Source organism: Camelina sativa, chromosome 11 (genome assembly GCF_000633955.1).
Source record: "Camelina sativa cultivar DH55 chromosome 11, Cs, whole genome shotgun sequence".
Lineage (NCBI taxonomy): Eukaryota > Viridiplantae > Streptophyta > Magnoliopsida > Brassicales > Brassicaceae > Camelina > Camelina sativa.
In genome coordinates this window covers 34,786,243-34,806,478 of record NC_025695.1, presented here as the reverse complement: position 1 = coordinate 34,806,478, position 20,236 = coordinate 34,786,243, and the positions used below count along the sequence as shown (strand labels likewise).

General features: G+C 35.1%; 2 protein-coding genes and 1 long non-coding RNA gene across 8 annotated transcripts; 2 read left to right on the top strand and 1 right to left on the bottom strand.

The window, feature by feature from the left end:
* On the bottom strand, positions 6,588–7,270 carry LOC104725165. Its single transcript, XR_757843.2, has 2 exons — positions 7,035–7,270; positions 6,588–6,930 (listed from the first exon to the last, which is right to left on the bottom strand). It is a non-coding gene; the product is annotated as an uncharacterized LOC104725165 (long non-coding RNA).
* On the top strand, positions 11,624–14,260 carry LOC104725163 (putative pumilio homolog 13). The gene is made up of 5 exons (XM_019232462.1): positions 11,624–12,564; positions 12,691–12,862; positions 13,340–13,512; positions 13,586–13,835; positions 13,933–14,260. The coding sequence occupies exons 1-5, from the start codon at positions 11,624–11,626 to the stop codon at positions 14,032–14,034; spliced, it is 1,638 nt and encodes a 545-aa protein (XP_019088007.1). The 3' UTR covers positions 14,035–14,260.
* On the top strand, positions 15,401–19,416 carry LOC104725162 (aspartic proteinase-like protein 2). 6 transcript variants are annotated; one of them, XM_019233242.1, is made up of 12 exons: positions 15,401–15,767; positions 15,837–15,957; positions 16,047–16,474; positions 16,572–16,728; positions 17,207–17,289; positions 17,367–17,463; positions 17,572–17,641; positions 17,836–18,036; positions 18,430–18,554; positions 18,647–18,748; positions 18,858–18,934; positions 19,021–19,416. In XM_019233242.1, exons 1-12 carry the CDS (start codon positions 15,547–15,549, stop codon positions 19,211–19,213), a joined length of 1,875 nt encoding a protein of 624 aa, XP_019088787.1. In that variant the 5' UTR covers positions 15,401–15,546; the 3' UTR covers positions 19,214–19,416. The 6 variants fall into 6 exon arrangements, with proteins under 6 accessions (XP_019088787.1, XP_010442077.1, XP_010442076.1 ...); XM_010443775.2 differs by having other exon boundaries at positions 19,006–19,416; XM_010443774.2 differs by having other exon boundaries at positions 18,837–18,934.

The window sequence follows — 20,236 nt, the reverse complement described above, 5'->3', positions numbered from 1 at the left end:
GGTCCCATCTGTAATCCGTGGCTGGAGCGGGAATGGAGTATTCCAGCCCATCTCTCTTGTTTACTTGGTCGATTGGGGTGGTTGGTTGTGCGACTAAGTAACAAGATGAGGTGGTGCTCGGGGTAAAAAGTTTCCGTGAGGCGGGGGTTTCTGGAGGAAAGTTTCCTGAAATAGAAGTTTCTTAAAGTGGAAAGTTTTATGTGAGTTAAATTTTGTCCATTTAAGTGGAGAGAGCCTTGGATGGGCTTGTGTGGCCTTAGTGGCGGACTTTTTAGTCATTGTGTGGTCTTAGTGGCGGTCTTTTGAGACATTGTGTGGCCTTTGTGGCGGGCTGTTTAGCCAGATGTGTGGCCTTTGTGGCAGGCTGTTTAGCCAAATGTGTGGTCTTTGTGACAGTCCTTCGGGACAGATGGTCTTTGTGACGGTCCTTCGGGACAGATGGTCTTTGTGACGGTCCTTTGGGACAGATGGTCTTTGTGACGGTCCTTCGGGACAGATGGTCTTTGTGACGGTCCTGTTTAGGACATTTGTTTGGTCTTTATTACGGTCCTGTTTAGGACTTTTGTTTGGTCTTTGTGACGGTCCTGTTTAGGACATTTGTTTGGTCTTTGTGACGGTCCTGTTGAGGACATTTGTTTTGGCCCTTGTGGCAGTGTGATGATCCATGTGAGGTCATGAGGTATTCCAGTGAGGGGATATGTGGTTGGTAGGACATTGAGATGTCTTACGCGAGCCACGGGAAGGAAACCTGGATAGGGATAGGACTCAGACGTGTTCAGAATTGTTTGCTCGCGACTCTTGGGGGACTTAGGTTCTCCTAGTACTGCCATATTCTGAGACTTTGTGGCTTGGGAGTACGGTTGGTATATCGACTTCGGATGACGATCCGGGGACGCGCTGTAGAGTGGCAATACAAGGCCGAGTATTGGGCTTCCTTATATTTTATGGCATGTAGGCTTCGGCCTGATGAGGAGCCAATATTATGGCATGCAAGTTTCGGCCTGATGAGGAGCCAATAAAAACTCAAGGTTTAGGCCTCTGAGTAAAGGAAAGTCCAAAAGTTGAGAGCAAATAATGCATGGAGCGTGAGTCTATCGCCTAGAGGTGAGCTTTCGTAGTTCGGTCGGAGGAGTGCAGGCCGTGGAGACGGTTGCACGGGAGTCCTTGGCTGATGGTTATTCGAGATTCGAGTACGAATCTATATTGGTGGGGGAGAATAGTAACATACGCGAACCAATTATTAGTTTTCTGGGATGGGTGTCGATCGACACCATGGTGGTGTCGGTCGACACCAATATTCTCTGGTTCAACCAGTTCGATTTAATTATCGATTTGGACCGGTTAGGTTTAGGGAAAACCATTGAACCGAGATATTAAAGGGAGAAAACGACCTAGGTTGTGTTTTGTTTTGTCTCACGCCGTTTTTGAGAGAAACAAAGGCGAGAAAAGATTGTTCTTGAGTTTTTGTGAGTATTGTGAGATTACAAGGCTTTGTGGGTGAGATCTTGCTGTGGGAGTGAGGATTCAAGGCTAGGAACGTGTGGGAAGCTTTCTGGGAGTGTGGTTTCGTTCTTTGTTGGTCAGAATATTCCTGCAGAGAGGTAAGTGCATGACCATGGCTAATCTAAGCCTTTGATTTCCTTGTTCTTGCTTGTTTGTAGTTGTTTTGTGTGTTTTTCTTGCTCGGATTGGTTGCTACAAGTTCCTATGGACGTATTTGGCTTGGGTTATGAGTATTGGGCGATTTGGAGGAGGTTGGGAGCGAGATTCGAATCTCGGCTTCGAGCGGGTCGCAATTGCAGAGGGAGTGTCGATCGACACCACTTGGTGTCGGTCGACACCAGCAAATTAGGCATTGATCGACACTGTGGGGTAGTGTCGGTCGACACCTCCCTTCCAGCGAGACGATGTTTGATTTCCTGGTTTGTATGTTTTGTTTGTTGTTTGTTTGGAACATTGGAATCATTGTTGCTTGTGTGTATAGCCCAGTAGATGGGAGGATTGGAATCAAATACTCATGCATCTCAATATGTGTTTGTGGTGCAGGTAAAGGCAAAGTGTGAACGTGGAATCAAGGCGATGAAGAGGAGGATGTTCTAGGGACTCGATTGTATGTTGTCTGGCATTGCTAGGTTGCTAGAGTTGGGTTTTTAGAAACATTGTTAGGTTGTCGGTTTCATGTTTCCTGATGTTTGATTATTGGATTGTTGTTATGGATATTTATTGGTTATATTATTATTGGATATTTATTGATATTGCTATTTCCGCTGTTGTCTGTGGTTGTGGATAGGTGGCTAGTGGGTATGAGACCACTAGTTTTAGTTATATTATACTTATATTTAATATTTATTAATTAAAAAAAACGGGTCGGTCGTTTCAATATCTTTGAAAACATTTTGAAAGTTTTTGAGAATTTTTTATCTAAACTTTTTTTAATAAATATTGCCTAAAAGGTAATTATTTCAAAGAAAACGGTTATGGGATATATAATTTTTGGCGGTGTGAAATGGCCATGACGGGACAAGACGGGGAGGAACGGGATATTACATGCAAAGAACTACTTTAAGGTGGGTATTTTGAGAATTTTTGTATTTTTGAAAATATTTTCAGAGTTTTTGATAATTATGATCTACTAACTATATATAAATTTTAAATATTCAAATAAAGATTTGATGTACTTTGTCTACATCTTTTAGCCAAACTTTTTAAAAAAATATTGTCTAATGGGAAATTATTTAAAAGAGTAGAGTTATGGGCATAAAATAAATGACGGTGTCGTACAAGACATGTTTCCCATTTCAAAATAGATACGTCTAGGTTATATACATAAAATAATTCAATTAAATCTAAACTGAAATATGATATTTTGATTCCACACCGTTAAGCAAACTATGAGAAATATTTTGATTAGTTTAGTATACACGTGACAAAATGACGGGCTATGTTTGGTTATTATGTATGGATTGCAAAAGCGTATATTTTCAAATTTAATTATCCTCTACACGGGTTGCAATATTCACATATACACCAAAATATTGACAAAACACCCAAATGAGTGGCCAACTAATTTTAATAGAAAAATACTGATAGAATATAATTAATTTTTTAATTTCTAAACTATTTGAACATGAAAAAATTTCACAACGTGTTGTATCCCGAGATAGTACTTCGAAGAAATTAAATGTCTCAGTGGCCAACAAATGTTTTTGTATTGTGTTGCCTATACACAAATATATCATATTTAAGAGAAAATAGCATTCTAGCACACTTTTACAAAACTTATTTACTCACTAGCACACTTCTCAACCATGACACACTTTATTGATCTGTAATGTCTAAAACACCCTTAACTAAACACTCTCCTTATAACCAATTCATTCCCTTCTTTATAAGACACCTTTTTATTTTTTATTCACAAACTTTTACTCTTTTTTTTTTCTTTTAACCTTAATAAAACATCCAAATATTAAAAAATAAAAACACATTTCACCACTTAAATTTCAAAGAAAATTTCATATAGAAAGTTTTAAGTGGATACGTTATTTTGGACATATTAGTATGGATATCTAAATTAACAGTAATTGGTTTTATATCTACCAAACTAGTGTATTAATTAAAAAACGCAAGTCTAACTATAATCTGAAACATATTTTATCCATAAAAACCCAAGTTGACGTCAAAAACGATGTTTCAATAATAATTAGTCCATATAAATGTATATATGATGTTTTAAGCATTTGTTGCAATGGAAAATTTTATATGAATATAAAAAATTAAAAAAAAAAAGAAATTGGATTAAGATACAAATACAATCCGCTCCATACAAATTAATGGACACCAATTTTGTAAAGAATGTTGTCCACATAAACAAAACATAATGGACACTATTAGAGAAATATTCTTATTGGAAAGAATGCATTAATAAGGCATTGTTATGTTAATTATGCATTCTTATGTATCCACAAAAAAAAATATCCACAAAAAAATATACACAAAAAACGTATCCACAAATAAGTATCCACAAAAAAATTTGTCCACAAATAAGTATCCACATAATAATTAACAAATATTCAACTATAATTGGATAATATGTCTAGTTATTCATTTTAAATATAGTAAAATAGATTTTAAAACGTAGAAAAAAATATAAAATTTTAATGAATCATAAAAACAAAATTGCAAATATAAGTTTTAATAATTAAATAAAGTGATTACGAAGAGAAAAAGAGAGAAACAAGAAAAGAAAAAGAAAAAGAAAAAAGTGAAGAGTAGAAAAAAAAATGTGACAAAAAATCTTGTCCATTGAATCTTAACTAATTGTTTTAATCGAATGGTTCTTATTATTTGTGACATCAAATCTACTATTTATATTCTTTAGTTAGACTCATGTTTAAGTTTGAGGGTAAAAATGTCTAAAAATTTATTGAACAATGTAAAAGTAAGCAAAAAATTGTGTCATGGTTAGAAAGTGTGTCTTTGCACAAGTTTTGACAAAAAGTGTGTCTTTATGTAAATCTCCCCATATTTAAAGGGTTGACTATGCGACATGTAATCATCTACTTTAGAACGAGTACGTTGAAAATTTTGGTACTTTTAAAAATTGATAAGATAGTTTTTGAGAATTATAATTTGTTTTGGATAATTTCAGCTAATTAAATAAAAAATAAATACTCAACAGAGAATTCGAGTATCTCCTCTAAATTTCTTATCCAATCTCTATTAATCTATTAATAAACATCGTCTAACGAGTAATCATTTAAAAGATAATGAAATCTTGATGGATACGGGATGAGACAAGACGATATGGGACAAAACGGAGTGGCACGATACGGGATGGGACAGGACAGGACGGGACGTGTCTCTCGATCCAAAGTATATACGTCTAGGTTATATACGCACAATTATCCAAACTAAAACTAATTTAAAATTTGATATTTGGATTTAATACCAATATTGTATAAACACTGAATTTCTGCATTTAAAATAAAATTCTAACTTATTTTTACAAATTTAAAATTTATATAAAAATATTTTGCCTCGTGTTGTAGCACGGGTTACTACCTAATTCTACCACATTGTGAAACACCTTTCACATTCTACCACAATGTGTATTTAAAAATTCAAAAATAGCTTTAAGTTTATGAGCATAAATTGGGGAAAAGGTATACAAATAATATTGTCCTTTGTAACATCCATGAACTGAAATCCCAGTTCGGTATGTGCATCGATCGATGCAGGTGTTACATCGGTCGAGGCAAGGTCGGTTTTCGCGAGGCGGCTTAAGTTAAACGCGTATTCGGCTGCGTTTTGGGGTTAAGAAAACCCTTAAGCCGAGTTAAAAGGAGGTTGTGTCGTCATTAGTGGGGCTTAGCCGTTTTTGAGAGAAAAAGAGAGAGAGAAAGAAGTTCCTAAGCGTTCTTGAGATTTTTAGTGATTCGTAGTTGTTCTTATGGTGATTTGTAGCTGGGATCGTTGTATGAGCTTGCTAGAAGTGTAGATCCGTCGGTTTAGAGTCAGAATCTTCTTTGGCAAGGGTGAGTGCAGGACCATGGCTTTAAGCTTGAGATTTCTTTGATTTTTGTGTTTATGTGTTATATAGAAGATTCTTTAGCTTGTTAGAGTGTTTTTGTGTCACTTGGGGCTTTGTGAGGCTTCTCTGTGGCTGTGGATCGTGTTTTGATGGTTTAGGAATGGAGATCTGGCGAAGAGCGTTGGGGAAGATGATGCTCAATATGTGCATCGATCGATGAACTTTGTGCGTCGGTTGATGCAATGCGAGGGCAGCGCGATTTGACCTAGGAGCATCGGTCGATGCCATGTGAAGGTGTCGATCGATGCAATTATGGATTTTGTGTAATGTCGAGCATGCATCGGTCGATGCAGTATTGGTGTCGGTCGATGCGGGTGAGTCTTGCTTCGGTCAATGCATGCTTGCATCGGTCAATACAATCCCTAGTTGGTGTCGGTCGATGCATGGGTTGGTGTTGGTCGATGCAGTTGTCGTGGTTTGTTTGTTGATTATTATATGTTTGTTTGTGTAGTTCAGTAGATGGGAGGATTACCTTACTAAGTGTTTATAATAATACTCACGCATCTCATATGTGTTGTAGTGCAAGTAAATGCAAAGTGTGATCGTGGAATCCAGGCGATGAAGATGAGAATGTTCTAGTGGCTAGTTGTTGTGTTGTCTAGCTTCTATTAGGTTGCTAGAGTTGAGTCATTAGAATACTACTATGTTGTGGTTATGTGATTAGTGGGTATGACATCTCATATGTGTTGTGGGTTAGACCACTAGTTAAATAATATTACATATTAAAAAAAAATAGATTTTGTCGTTTCTTCCTTTTATACAGTGACACATGATACGACATTTAATGTGGATAAAAAGAATAACGAAAACGCAAAAAGACAAATAGTTAGCCCTGGGCATTCGGTTTAATCGGATTATTTGGGTCGGGTTGTTCCGTTTAGAGAAAATTCGGTTTCTTAAAAATTCCACCGAACAGACCCAAATTAAAATTCGGTTCAGGTCGGTTCGGATGTCGGTTTATTCAGGTCGGTTATTGACTAAAATTTATATTCCGAAATTGAACCAAATTTTTTTTCTTCGGTTTATTCGGTTTCTACTTCGGTTCACATATTAAAAATATGAAAATTTACTCTATGACAAAATCCAAATCGACAAAAAACCATTACAAATACAATAAGAGGCCCAAAATACAGTTAACAAAAACCCAAACATACAATTAATATAGCCCAACCCAATAAAATATTAGGGTTTTCGCAAAGATATGAGCCGCTGGTTGAGCGGCTGCGGCTGCGGCTGTGATGGAACCGTGACAGCAACGATGTTCTCCGCCCGTCTTGTTCCCTGAGGCTGCGGCTGCGGCTGCGGCTGCGGCTGTGATGAATCCGTTTCTAACATTTTCACTAAAACAAAAAGGAAATAACTAAATCAGTCGAGATAATCACGAAATCTAAGATCTATACAACGAAAAAACATGCAAGACCAATAATCAAATCTATACACGAACCTCACGCTGTAAACTCATTGAAGGCGGATTAAGTTGAGGGAGATTCTCGGTCATAGCTGCCATGGATTAAAGCTTCAGATTTAGAAGAAAAAAAATGAAGGGAATGTGAAGAGAAAGATGTAGTAGAGTCTAGAAAAAGAGAAAGGAGAAGAAGAAGAAGGAATATCGTAAAGGAGAAGAGAGTGGAAGAAGGAGGCAGAGATCTTTTTTTTCTTCTTAGGATTGTTGTAATGAATTATATCTAGGGTTTTGAGTTTTTATACCATGTTCCTTTAAACCGAATAAACCGATCGGTAATCGGATACCGAACCGAGAAAACCGATTTCCGAACTCATAAAATAATCCTACCGATCGGTTAACTCCTCCTCTCTCATTTACTGTCGAAAACCGAATGTTTCAGTTTGATCGGTTCGGTTTAATCGGGTTTTGCCGATTGCCCAGGACTACAAATAGCTAAAAGACAAACTTCGTGGACAATAATTACTGTCTACCAAATTTAATAAAAAAAAATTTCAAATTTTTGTCTGTCAATACAACTTGGGAGAGCCCATCTAACTTGTCTCATATGTAAGAGTAGGAAAGTTGTCCCTCGAAAATTTCATTGTTGTCCACTAAAAAACTCAATGTTTTCCACCAAAAACTTAATTATTCTGCATTTCTATAATGGTGGACAAGATTTATTTTCTGCTAGAATTGTTTATATACATAGGGTGTAAACTTGTCCACCACTAAAAAATTGGTTCATCGATTTCGAGGGGATAAACATATCTACGGATAAATCATGGATATTTGTCTATCAAAGTATTACACTTCGTCTACCGCGTGTTATATACATGAATAAGATAATGGACAATTTCAACACTCCAAAATTTAAGAAAATAATAAATAATTTTAATGTAATTATTCATAACAATGTATTTACTAGGGAGAACTCATATAACTTGTTTAATTTTTAAGAGTATGAAAGTTGTCCACCGAAAACTTTAATGTTGTCTAGCAATAGCAAAAACTTCAATATTGTGCATTTTCATATTCGTGGATTAAATTTAATTTTTGATACAATTTTCCACCGCTATATTTAAATTTCTAGAAAAAATAATGGAGTTGTAATTAAAAAAACAAAGGTAAAGAAGTAGAGAAAAAAAAATGGAAAAAATAAAAAGTGTCGAGAATTAAAAAAAAAAGACAAAGGTAAGATGAGAGAGAAAGAGAATGAATAAAATAACAAATGTTTTTGGCTAATGATACTATAATCATTTTATTTAATGTTTCTGGTATTTTAAAAAAGAGTTTTGAGATATGGTATTTTAAAAACTATAGTGATAAAAATGTGGTACAATTGTTAGATTACTCAAAGAAAAAGATATCAAATTGCATCTCACAACTCTGAGGACATTATCATCTTCTTAAGTAGCCCTCTTGGTAGAAGAAAAAATGAGTTTTAATGGGTGGTAGAATTGAAAAGTTTGTTAGCAAATGTGGTACTTTTGGCTAAATTTTCTTATTTTATTATATTTCATTTTTTGTGAAAATATATAAAAAAAAAATATATTATTTTATTTGATATTAAAGATTCTAAGTGTAGATTTAGATATATACATACAATGGATACTATAATGTAATTATCGTTAAAAAAAATAATCATTGAAATGACGAGAAAAAGTACATCAAGGCTTTGATAGTAAGAATCTTTAACAATTAAACAACAAGTTTGGAGGGTTATTGGTTTGATACTTTGATCTATTTTTCTGAATATCTGGGAACTGATGTTTTAAGTATTTCATCTTTTATAGATTTTGACGACGAACTTAAATACTGATATCCAATTTACAATTGAATCGATTCACTCATCTATCCTGGTTTGGTTTATAAAATAGATTTTTAATCCTTTTTATTATCAACAAAATTATAAAAATATAGGAATAATCAAAATTCCTATAAATAAATTTAAAATAATTAGGTGGAATTAAATATTTTAATTAAAAACTAAGATACTTTTAAAAAAACCCTAAACTCATAACCCTAAAAATCTTATCTTATTTTCTCTCTTAAAAGCTCTGCCACCTCCCTTCTTCCTCTTTTCTTTTGTGAATTTTCTTTATTTCTTATTATATTTTTCTTCTTTTTTAATATTTGATTATATTATTTTTCTTCTTTTTTAATATTTATTTATCAAATTTTTTTTTGTCGTGCACATTGTTTATCATTTATGGAACGAATCAACCAAAAAAATCCAGAAAATATAATTGTGTAAATCTTTAACAAATAAATATAGAGTTTCGGAGGGTTGTTGGTTCGATAAATTTTACCATGTTTTTCTATGTTTACTGATGTTTTAGGTATCATATCTTCTATAAATTATGACAATGAACCTAAAAACTGATATCTGATTTGCAATTGAACCGTTTCAATCATCTACTCAGGTTTGGTTACAAAAGACGGTTTTCAAGTAAAATATGATTTTATTTTATTTCATTTTTATGTGAAAATATTATATTATATATATATATATATTTTATATGATAAATATTTTAAGTGTAGGTTTAGATATATATGTATATGAAAAATATGATAGATTCTGTTATGTAATTTTCGTAAAAATAAAATATATAGTTTAATGATTGAAATTGTAAAATTGACACGGAACAAATAAATTAAAAATAATTAAGTGAAATTAAACATTTTAATAAAAAAATAAAGATATTTTAAAGGAAACCCTAGATCCTTAATCCCAACAATCTTCTCATTTTTTATCTCTCTTACAAGTGCCACCACCTTTCTTTTTCCTCTTTTCTTTCTTTTTTTTTGTGGTTTTCCTTTATTTCTCATCATTATATTTCTTCTCCTATAATATTGATTATTTTATTCTTCAGAAAAGTCTGGTTTTTCTACATACATATGTGATACATACATAGGTGAAAGAACTAATGTGGGCAATAAAGCGTATAATTGTGGCAAAGAAGCGATAAGTTTTTTACAGACTACTCGAATTTGATGAAAACTGTTTATTTTCCAGCTGAGTGGCCAAGTTTTTCAGCATAACTCAAAGAGATGCAGAGCGATAAGGGAGAATTCTTTACCTTTTCTTTACTTTTATTACTTTGTCAAGCTAATATCAAAGTAGATAATTTGACATGTAAAATACGTATTGAACCGCTCTTGAATTTATATAAAACAATGTTTTTAAAAATTTATTCGTTTGAGCTAATTTTATAAAGCTGTTGACAAAAAAATGATTATTTTATTCTTCTCCTCATCTCTATTTCGAGTTCAAAACATTGTTTAAGAATTTATGAAACAAATCATCAAAACAAATTGGAAAAATAATGGTTTGAAATTTTTACAAGTAAACACCACGTTTGGAGTGTTGTTGGTTTGATCCATTTTGTTGAATTTCTTTGTTTTTACTGAAGTTTTAGGTATTTTCTCTTCTATCAATTTTGACAATAAATTTAAAGACTAATATCCTATTTACAATTGAATCGGTTCACTCAACTTTCCCGGTTTGGTTTATAAAATGTTGTTTTTAATATCTTTTATAATAAAAAAAATTATAAAAATATAGGAACAATTATAATTGCTAAGAATAATTTTGAAATAATTAGGTGGAATTAAATATTTTAATAAAATAAGATATTTTAAAGAAAATCCTAGACTCTTAACTCTAAAAATCTTTTTTTTTTGTTACAAGCACCGCCACCTCCCTTGTGTGAGTTTTCTTTATTTCTCATCATTTGTTTCTTCTTCTTTAATATTTGATAATTTTATTCTTCTTGTCGTCTTTATTCCAAGTTCAAAACATTGTTTATCATTCATCGAATGAATCAGCAAAAAAATTCAAAAAAAGATAATGTTGTAAATCTTTCACAAATAAATGTAGAGTTTTGGAGGGTTGGTGGTTCGATCAATTTTACCGGAATTTCTCTCTTTTTATTGGTGTTTTAGGTATCTTATATTCTATAGATTCTTAGGGTGAACCTAAAAATTGATATTCGATTTGCAATTGAACTGGTTCAATCATCAATTCAGGTTTAATTTACAAAGTATGGTTAATTTTCAAGTAATATTATATTATATTTTATTTTATTTTATTTTTATGAAAATATATTAGATTTTATATTTATTTGATTTGATTTTAAAGATTCTAAGTGTAGATTTAGATATATACAAAAGATTACGATAGATTTTCTGAGGTAATTATGGTGAAAAAAAAAAGATTGAAATTGTGAGAAAAAGTACATCAGACTTTGACTTGGAATATATTAATGTGCATGGGAAATAAAAATTTAAGAAGACGCAGAAGAGAGATTTCTCAAAAAACGTATTCAATCTCTCTTTTTCTTAAGTTTTCTTTTGTTTTTTATTTTTTTTGTCTCTGCAATTAAGTTTACCGTAATCACGTCTTCCTCCATTAATCCCTAAATCCTCTTAAGTATCTCACCTTCCTTTTTCTTTCCCTTCGTATTAAATTTTTTTACAGATAAAAAAAGTACTCTTTCTTAGTTTTTTCCCTAATATATATATTTTCACTTTTCTCTTCTTTTTTTTTTTTTAATTTCCCTAGATTTTTTCAGCTTCCTTGGAGAGTCATGGACAAGAAGTTTCGTGTCAACACTAACGGCGAACGCGACATCTGGTCAACGGCGGAGGAGACTCCGGAAACGGCAACGTTTAGGCGAGGTGGGTCTCAGTCACAAGCACCACAGATGCAGCAGCAGCCGTCGTCTCAGTTTCATCAACCGGAGAGTTCTCACCAGAGGGTTTCTAATGGTTTCTTGAATGACCTGCAAACCCTAGAATCCTCTTTTGGTGGCCTCTCTTTCTCTGATTCAACTGTTCGTCAGAACAGTCAACCGATGCCCCCTAATCGGTACAATCATGTGATCAACGGCGGCGGTAGTGGCGTTGTTGTTGTTGGTGGTGGTGGTAATGGGTACATGCCTCCTCTGAGTGCTGCTTACTACCAGCGTGAATTAGAAGGGATGCAGAGGTTTAATTACTACCAGCGTGAATTAGAAGGGATGCAGAGGTTTAATCAGATGCAGCAGAGACTGTCTGTTCAGAACGATTGTTCTAATCGATCGTCGTATGATACTTATGGGTTGCTTAACAATGGTATCATGAATGGAGTTTCTTATTCTTCAAGAAACCATGTCTCAGATCAGAACCCTTGGGATTACAGTAATGGTTTTGGGACTGGAATGAACAATCCTTGGATGGGTTCTGGTTATAACCATGATCAGGCGTTGGCTATGGCGAACTGGAGGGAGCCGCCATCCATACTTTCGATGGCTAAAGATAAAGATTTGAGAGACCATCTGCTGATGCTTCTCTTGGGTCCTCAGGAGAGCGTTGATGTGATCTACAACGCTCTCTTTGCACATCTCTTTGACTTGATGGTGGATTCTCATGCTAATGATGTCGTTAGGAGGCTTATGGACAAATGCAGCCCCGAACAGATCATTCAGATTCTTGATATGGTTACTCAGTCCCAGTCTCAGTTTGTTAACCTATGCTTTGATCCACTCGGGTACACACTTCTGAATCTTTTTTTTTTTACCTTTGATATATGATTAATGCATTGTTTAGGGTGAATCTTTGTTTTTGTGATTGCTATAGTTTGTAACTAGTAATCTCTTTGTTTTGAAGATATCAGAAGCAAGGCAATGAAATGGCTGGTGATTAATACAAGACTTCGTTGTGGGGAGGATCAAATTTTGCGCTTCCTGGGAGCTATAACCACGGTAGCACTCCGGTTGACAAGGAGCAGCAATGCTAAAGAAGTGATTCTGGAATGCTTTTGCCAGTTTACTTTCCCGCAGTGTAGGGTAAGCATGTCATTCGCAGTAGTCTGCTTCAGTACTTGGAAGTATATTATGTTAGAGATGGTTGGTCCTTTGTTATGTGAATGTGAATGGATACCTCAAAATTTAAGTTGGTTAGTAATGATCCTTCTGTTGATAAACATGAAATCTATTCATCTGATGAATCTTTGTCTCTGGTCATAGAGTTGTTTAGTACTTTTGCTTACTAACATGAGCCCTTCTTTATCAAGCTTCAAGTCACTTTCTTATACCATATAGTTGAAGAGAATCCATCTGTTTTATTCAGTTCAAGATTTTTTATTGAAGTCATGACTGAAACGTATCCTAGAATCTGTAGTATGGTCTAACCTTAGTAACTTTATTTCTTGTGGTACAAGTAAAATGAGCCATGGTAGACCCTGGATCATATTTTCTTATAGTATTCTTGAGGAAATGACACTTTTTCTTCTCCATCTGTGTTTTGTCTTTTATCTTTCGCAGCATCTTGTTGAAGTTGTAGCTGGACATTGTTACCAGATAGCGATTGATCAACACGGCTGCAGCCTGATACAGCAATGTTTTAACAATAAACGTCCGATGCCTTTTCAAATAAGGCAGCGTTTTATTATCGAGATAATCACTCATGCGTTGAAACTCTGCTTGAACTGCTACGGGTAAGCATTAGATGATGAATGATACACAAACCGTCTTTAGTGTTTATTACTCACAAGTATGTTTTCCTTTCAGAAACTACGTGGTACAGTATGTCGTGGAGCTGGAAAACCAACAGGTGACAGAAGCGCTCGTGGTACAGCTGTTAGGGAGCTATGCATACCTCGCCCGTAACAAATATGGAAGTCATGCTGTCCAGAAGTTGCTGCAGCTAAAGAGTATCAACACTAGGTTGATCGTAAATGACTTGGTTCAAGAGATTGATACACTTCTTCTCGACCCGTTTGGGAACTATGTCATTCAAACCGCATGGTTTGTCTCTAAGGTAAAGGCCGCGTGTGCTTATACGTTTGTCTAAAACATTGGTCTCTGCTTAGAGGGTTGGCGAAGATAATGAGGAATCTTGTTTGGTGTGTTTGCAGGATGATGTGCGCCAGATGTTGAGGTGGCATATTGAGCGTAATATTCGGTTGATGAGGTGTAACAAGTTTGGGAACAAGATTCTGGAGAGGCTCAATATCTAGAGGAGAGAGGAGGAGCCCAATGGTAGAAAAGAGAAACAATGTTGTTTGGTGTTTGTTAGTTGGCTTTGGTGTTGTTAGCTTTCTCTGTTTTGATTGATTCAGATTTTGTGTTGTTGCTGGTTACTAGTATTTGATTAGCCGTTGTTGATGTTTCTAGGTGAGAGTGTTCTCTGTGGGTGTTTTCTTTTACTTTAACGTTTTGTTAAATCATAGGATAATTGTTAGACACAGCACCAAAAAACACACACCATGTCTTGTCTGTTTAAGATTTATGTGTGTTTTGTGTTGTGTTCTGAGCTTTTTCTCTATGTAAAACTCGAACTATTCTTTATTTTAGAGTCGTGATGTTTGTTGTCTTTTTTCTTCTTCTTTTCCATTATTGCTTACTTTGGTCAAAGCTCTTTGACTATCTCTTTTTCTGCTCGGTCCTAATTAGAATGATACGTACTTTATATATGTTCTGATGAAATTTCTATTCCAATGATTGAGCATTTTTTTCCTTTTTGGAATATAAAACTTGGTTCGAATTGGAGTCTTCCGTGGGCTTTTTATTAACATCATAAATATTGTGGGTTTTTTCGTAAAATACAATGAGGCTGCTTTTGCCCTTTTATTATTTAGTACTATAAATGTCAACTCTATAAAGAAAAAAGTGATTATTGAGCTTTTGTGCTTTAATTGTCTCAAATAAATTTTCTTTGATCTTATCAGTGTTTTAAAACAAAACAAAAAAACCGGAATGGTCGGCTGAACCGGTTGAACCATGAATCGGATACCAGTTTGCTTTGGTTGGCCAAAAAAACCAATGAAAAAAAAAAACCTTAAAAGCGAATCACATTATTGTGGACCTTGTTGGTATATTGTAATTTACAGTCCAACAACCTTCATGTCCTGTGAACCTCTAACGTAAATGTGACAGCAGCGTGGTGGTCAATGTGAGTGTGGAGTGAAGAGGATGGTTTATCCATTTGGAATCCTCAAAATGAACGACATCAGTGTGGAAGTTAAGGAGAATGGCACTTAGGTTAACCACCACTTTTGAAAGGCTGGCTTCTTCGCGTTTGGGTTCTCTCCCATATCATGACACGAAAACAATGAGGTTTCACAAAGGTTGCATATAAAACTTCATTGATTTGATTAAGGCGTCCTGTCCGGTGATAATATAACCAACACAAATTTGGTTTTGTATTTTCATTGTAGTACTAGTAAGTTAAGATTTGTTGTAGTGATCATAACGCGCTCTAAAGGAGGTAAAGGAGTTGTGATCGTTGACTTTAACAGACTTACTAAATCGCCACGTGTCAGTACATTATTCGTGTTTAAGAGGCACAAAGATGGAAAATAATAAAATAGAGAGACCATTTCATTCTCTCTTTCTCTTTTCATTTTGTCTCGACGACGAAGGATCTACGACGGAGCCACGGTGGAGTTGACTCCGCTTAAACCCCCTCCGTCGCCACCGGCGTTCTCCAATTTAAATCCCAATCCACTGATCTCCTCAATCCACCACTCATGGATCGAGCTTCGCTCCTCCTCATCCTCCTTCTCTTCATCACCACCGTCTCTATATTCTTCTTCGATCTGACCACCGCTGATGAATCGCCTATGATTTTCCCGCTAAACTACTCTTCTTTACCGCCGCGAGTCGATGATATTCGCCGCCGCCGTCGTCTCCATCAATCTCAGCTCCCTAACGCTCACATGAAACTCTACGATGACCTCCTCTCTAACGGGTTCGTCTTTTTCTCGATTTAATTACCAATTTAGTCCTATAGTGTGGTTTATGACTCATCTTTATACAGCTACTACACTACACGATTATGGATTGGAACACCACCACAAGAGTTTGCTTTGATTGTAGATACTGGTAGTACTGTTACTTACGTTCCTTGCTCCACTTGTAAACAGTGTGGGAAGCATCAGGTGAGTCTTGCTTGTGTGACTAAGCTTAGAAACTGTTGTTGGTTTTGTAGCATGATTGACCTGAGGGATTTTGTTATTACTGTTTTCAGGATCCGAAGTTTCAACCTGAGTTATCTAGTAGTTACCAGGCTTTGAAATGTAATCCTGACTGTAATTGTGATGATGAAGGGAAATTATGTGTTTACGAAAGACGTTATGCTGAGATGAGTTCGAGTAGTGGGGTTTTAAGTGAGGATTTGATATCTTTTGGTAACGAGAGTCAGCTTTCTCCGCAACGTGCTGTTTTTGGATGTGAGAATGTGGAAACTGGCGATCTTTTTAGCCAACGTGCTGATGGTATAATGGGCTTAGGTCGTGGTAAGCTTAGTGTTGTTGATCAGCTTGTTGATAAGGGTGTTATCGAGGATACGTTTTCGTTGTGTTATGGAGGCATGGAAGTTGGGGGTGGTGCTATGGTACTTGGTAAAATATCTCCTCCTGCTGGAATGGTGTTTTCTCATTCCGATCCTTTCCGCAGGTAGAGTAACTTCATAATATTTGCAGTTGGTTTGTTTGTATTTTGGGAGTAGATTTCGAGCTTCTCACAACATCACTGTAGTTTCGGGTGTTTGCAGTCCGTATTATAACATTGACCTGAAACAAATGCATGTTGCTGGCAAGTCTCTAAAGCTAAACCCAAAGGTCTTTAATGGAAAGCATGGAACCGTTTTGGATAGTGGAACAACATATGCTTATTTCCCCAAGGAAGCGTTTATAGCCATTAAGGCTGCGGTAAGATATTTTAAGTCGTATAAAATGTTTGCTCATCTCTCTGCTCTTTCCTCTTTACGAGTCTCTATCCTCCACTGGTTTTTTTTTAATCTCTGAAGCATTGGTGTTAAGAGATTCCTGTTTATGTTGTATCACGAGTATACAACATATATATATGCTCATCTCTCCTCTTTCCACTTTACGAGTCTCTATTCTCACTAGTTTGTTTTGGTCTCTGAAGCATTTATGTTAACTGCTTCCTGTTTATGTTATTTTTTATTCGAGTAATGAAGCACATCATCACAATTACAATCCATTAGACATTAAGAAATTATATTCTTTTAGTGAGTTGCTAGAGCAGTGTAAAATATTCCTGTCATGCCTAATAGAAAACCTTCGACAAAAGATTGTGCTTTTTGAGCTTATAGTATAAATTGTAGGAGACAAATGCTGATGTTTCTTCCTTATTGTAATCGCATGTGATTATGTGGTATTGCAGGTCATTAAGGAAATTCCATCTCTGAAACGGATCCATGGTCCAGACCCAAATTATGATGATGTTTGTTTCTCTGGCGCTGGGAGGTTTGTTTAAACAACAATATCACGGAATTTCAAATTTTATATGTTTTCTAAGGATACTGCATTTGGATACCAATCAGGGATGTGGCTGAGATACACAATTTTTTTCCTGAGATCGCTATGGAATTCGGAAACGGTCAGAAACTGATTCTTTCTCCTGAGAACTACTTATTCAGGGTAATAACTTGATAAAGTAAATTTGGCTAATCTTTTTCTTGTAAGTACTTGTTTGATCCTTCAGGCAAGTATTAACAGTTTCCATTTGCCTTCCTGACATGCTTATAGCACACTAAAGTTAGAGGCGCATACTGCCTTGGAATATTTCCTGATAGAGACTCAACGACACTCCTAGGAGGTACTGCATGCAAAATCAATTTACATATCTTGCATGCATTCTCATTTCCATGAAAGCATTTTATCATTTAGGCTTTAGTGTCAAAGCAGACCATGTGTTTTCCTGTCTTATCAAGTCAGTTTCAATATCTAATGTTGGGGTTTGCCTTCTTCATCTTATGAGTATAAAGTTGGTACATCTTACATTGTGACCAGGAATTGTTGTCCGCAATACGCTTGTCACGTATGATCGTGAGAATGATAAGCTCGGGTTTCTGAAGACCAACTGTTCTGATCTATGGAGGAGGCTTGCGGCACCAGATTCTCCTGCGCCTACTTCACCAGTTTCCCAAAATAAAAGTTCTAGTATTTCTCCAAGTCCCGCTACAAGCGAGTCTTCTACCACTGATCTTCCAGGTAGTTTAGCCTTGTATGTCTCTATGTTGCTAGTCGCTGTCGTAGTCGCAGTCGTTGGTCGCTAGCGACTGCAAACGAGTAGAACCTATATCTGTCATTGTATATATTGAGAAAATTATTCAGAAGTTTGCTGAATCGAAACATTTCTTGGACATGCCATTATTCTAAATTCTTTTGGAAGACTATATATCCGCATTGAAAGTCTGGTTTTCTGGTGATGAAAAAGTGAAATTCCTCCTAAACTAAATTAAATTACTCCTAAAATAAATTAGTCGTTATTACCCAGAGCCTCATCAACATCATCCATAGCACTGTCATTGGCTACATCAGAACTTCATTTTCTTTTCTATTTTGGCGTTAACTTGTTTGTGGCTATATCTCACGAACATGTAGGTGTTTTCCGAGTTGGAGTTATCACCTTCGAAGTGTCAATTAGCGTGAATAATTCTTCACAGAAGCCTGAGTTCTCAGAGATGGCTGATTTCATTGCCCATGAGTTAGACATTAAAAGTTCACAGGCATGCTTCTAAACAATCATTTGACTAGTTTTTCTCTGTCTGAGGTGCTTTCTTTGTGATTAAATCGTCCCAGTGGCTATTCTTTTTGTTAGGTTCACTTGCTGAATATCTCGTCCAGGGGAAATGAGTATCGCCTGAAATGGGGAATCTTTCCCGCACAATCATCTGAGTACATTTCCAATACTACGGCGCTGGTAGTTGTCTTTTTCCTTACAAATGATGGTATAAGTGTTTTCATACGCAAATAAATAGATGTGAGTTGTACTTTGTACCTGATTGCAGAACATAATGCTGCTTCTGAAGGAAAACCGATTACGCCTACCTGGACAATTTGGAAGCTACAAGTTGCTAGAATGGAAGGCTGAGCAAAAGCAGAAACAGTAAGTTCCATTGCTCTCATATCTATGGTCACACTGGTTTAGTGGGTTTGATCTGTCTTACGGGTTTGTAGTGATGCTTTTGTCAGGAGCTGGTGGGAGAAACACGTACTCGGGGTGGTTGCGGGAGTGGTGATATCATTGCTGGTTACTTCGGCGATGATCAAACTTGTATTGGTGTGGAGACGTAGAAAGCAAGAGGAAGCTACTTATGAGCCTGTAAGTGCTGCTGTTAAAGAACAAGAACTTCAGCCTCTCTCCTCTGATACATCTAATGCTTGAGCCTCCCCATCACTTATAGAGTTTCTATATCTCTCTCTTTCTTTATATATATTTTATATACGTTTGATAGAAAGATATTAAACACAGGAAACAAGATTCCTAATTAAAGACACTTTGATTTTAAGTATATTGATGTAGTTATTACGTTATTTTTGATGTATAAGTTAAAGAAAGAAAATAGAGAAAAAATGGTTGGAATGCTTTTTCGCTTCTTGCTTATTCTGATTTCGAGAGGTGTTTTGGTATTTGAAAGGTTTAGACGTGAGGGTTTGTTTTGTGTGAGACAAAAGCAACTCAAGCACACACTTCATCACTTAGGGTGTATTGATCTCAAAATAGATACGTTTTTGAATGATTTTATGATTTTCTGTGAAATTATCTGCAATCTCATTCTAGGGCTATAAAACTCTGATTATTTTTTCAAGGGTTTTGTCTTGAAATCAAAAATAAGTAAGATAAATAAACATAAATATTCAAAATTTGGATGTTAAACACCGATAAATATTCAAAATCAGCGTAGTCATCTATAACTAAATATACCGAAATAATCTTACAAAAATCAGCGTAGTCATCGATAAGTGGAGATTGAGTTTGTTATGTGGTTATCCTTAAATAATCTTTTGTGTCTAAAATTGATAAAACCGTCTAACTAAACTTAGGGGTTGACGAGGATATAAAAAGACAAACAATGATATAATATATATTTTTTTATATAAAATTTGGTTTTAAAGTTACTTATTAATATGATTGCTGTCAATTCTGCCGGTTAAATACTGTGCAGTTTTTATATTATAATATGTAATTTTTCCTTTTTTCATATTTGTTTTACTTAGTTTAGTATGTTTTGTCGTCATTTAAAATGTAGTATTTTTTTAAAAAAATTCTCTTTTCATCTTTGAATTATAGAAAGTTTAAATAAGATGGTGTCTATAATTTTATATTTAATTTCTTAATTTCCTTTTTAGATTAATTATTTTGATTTCTAAATTCAGCTTCAATTTACATAAGATTGATCATATATTA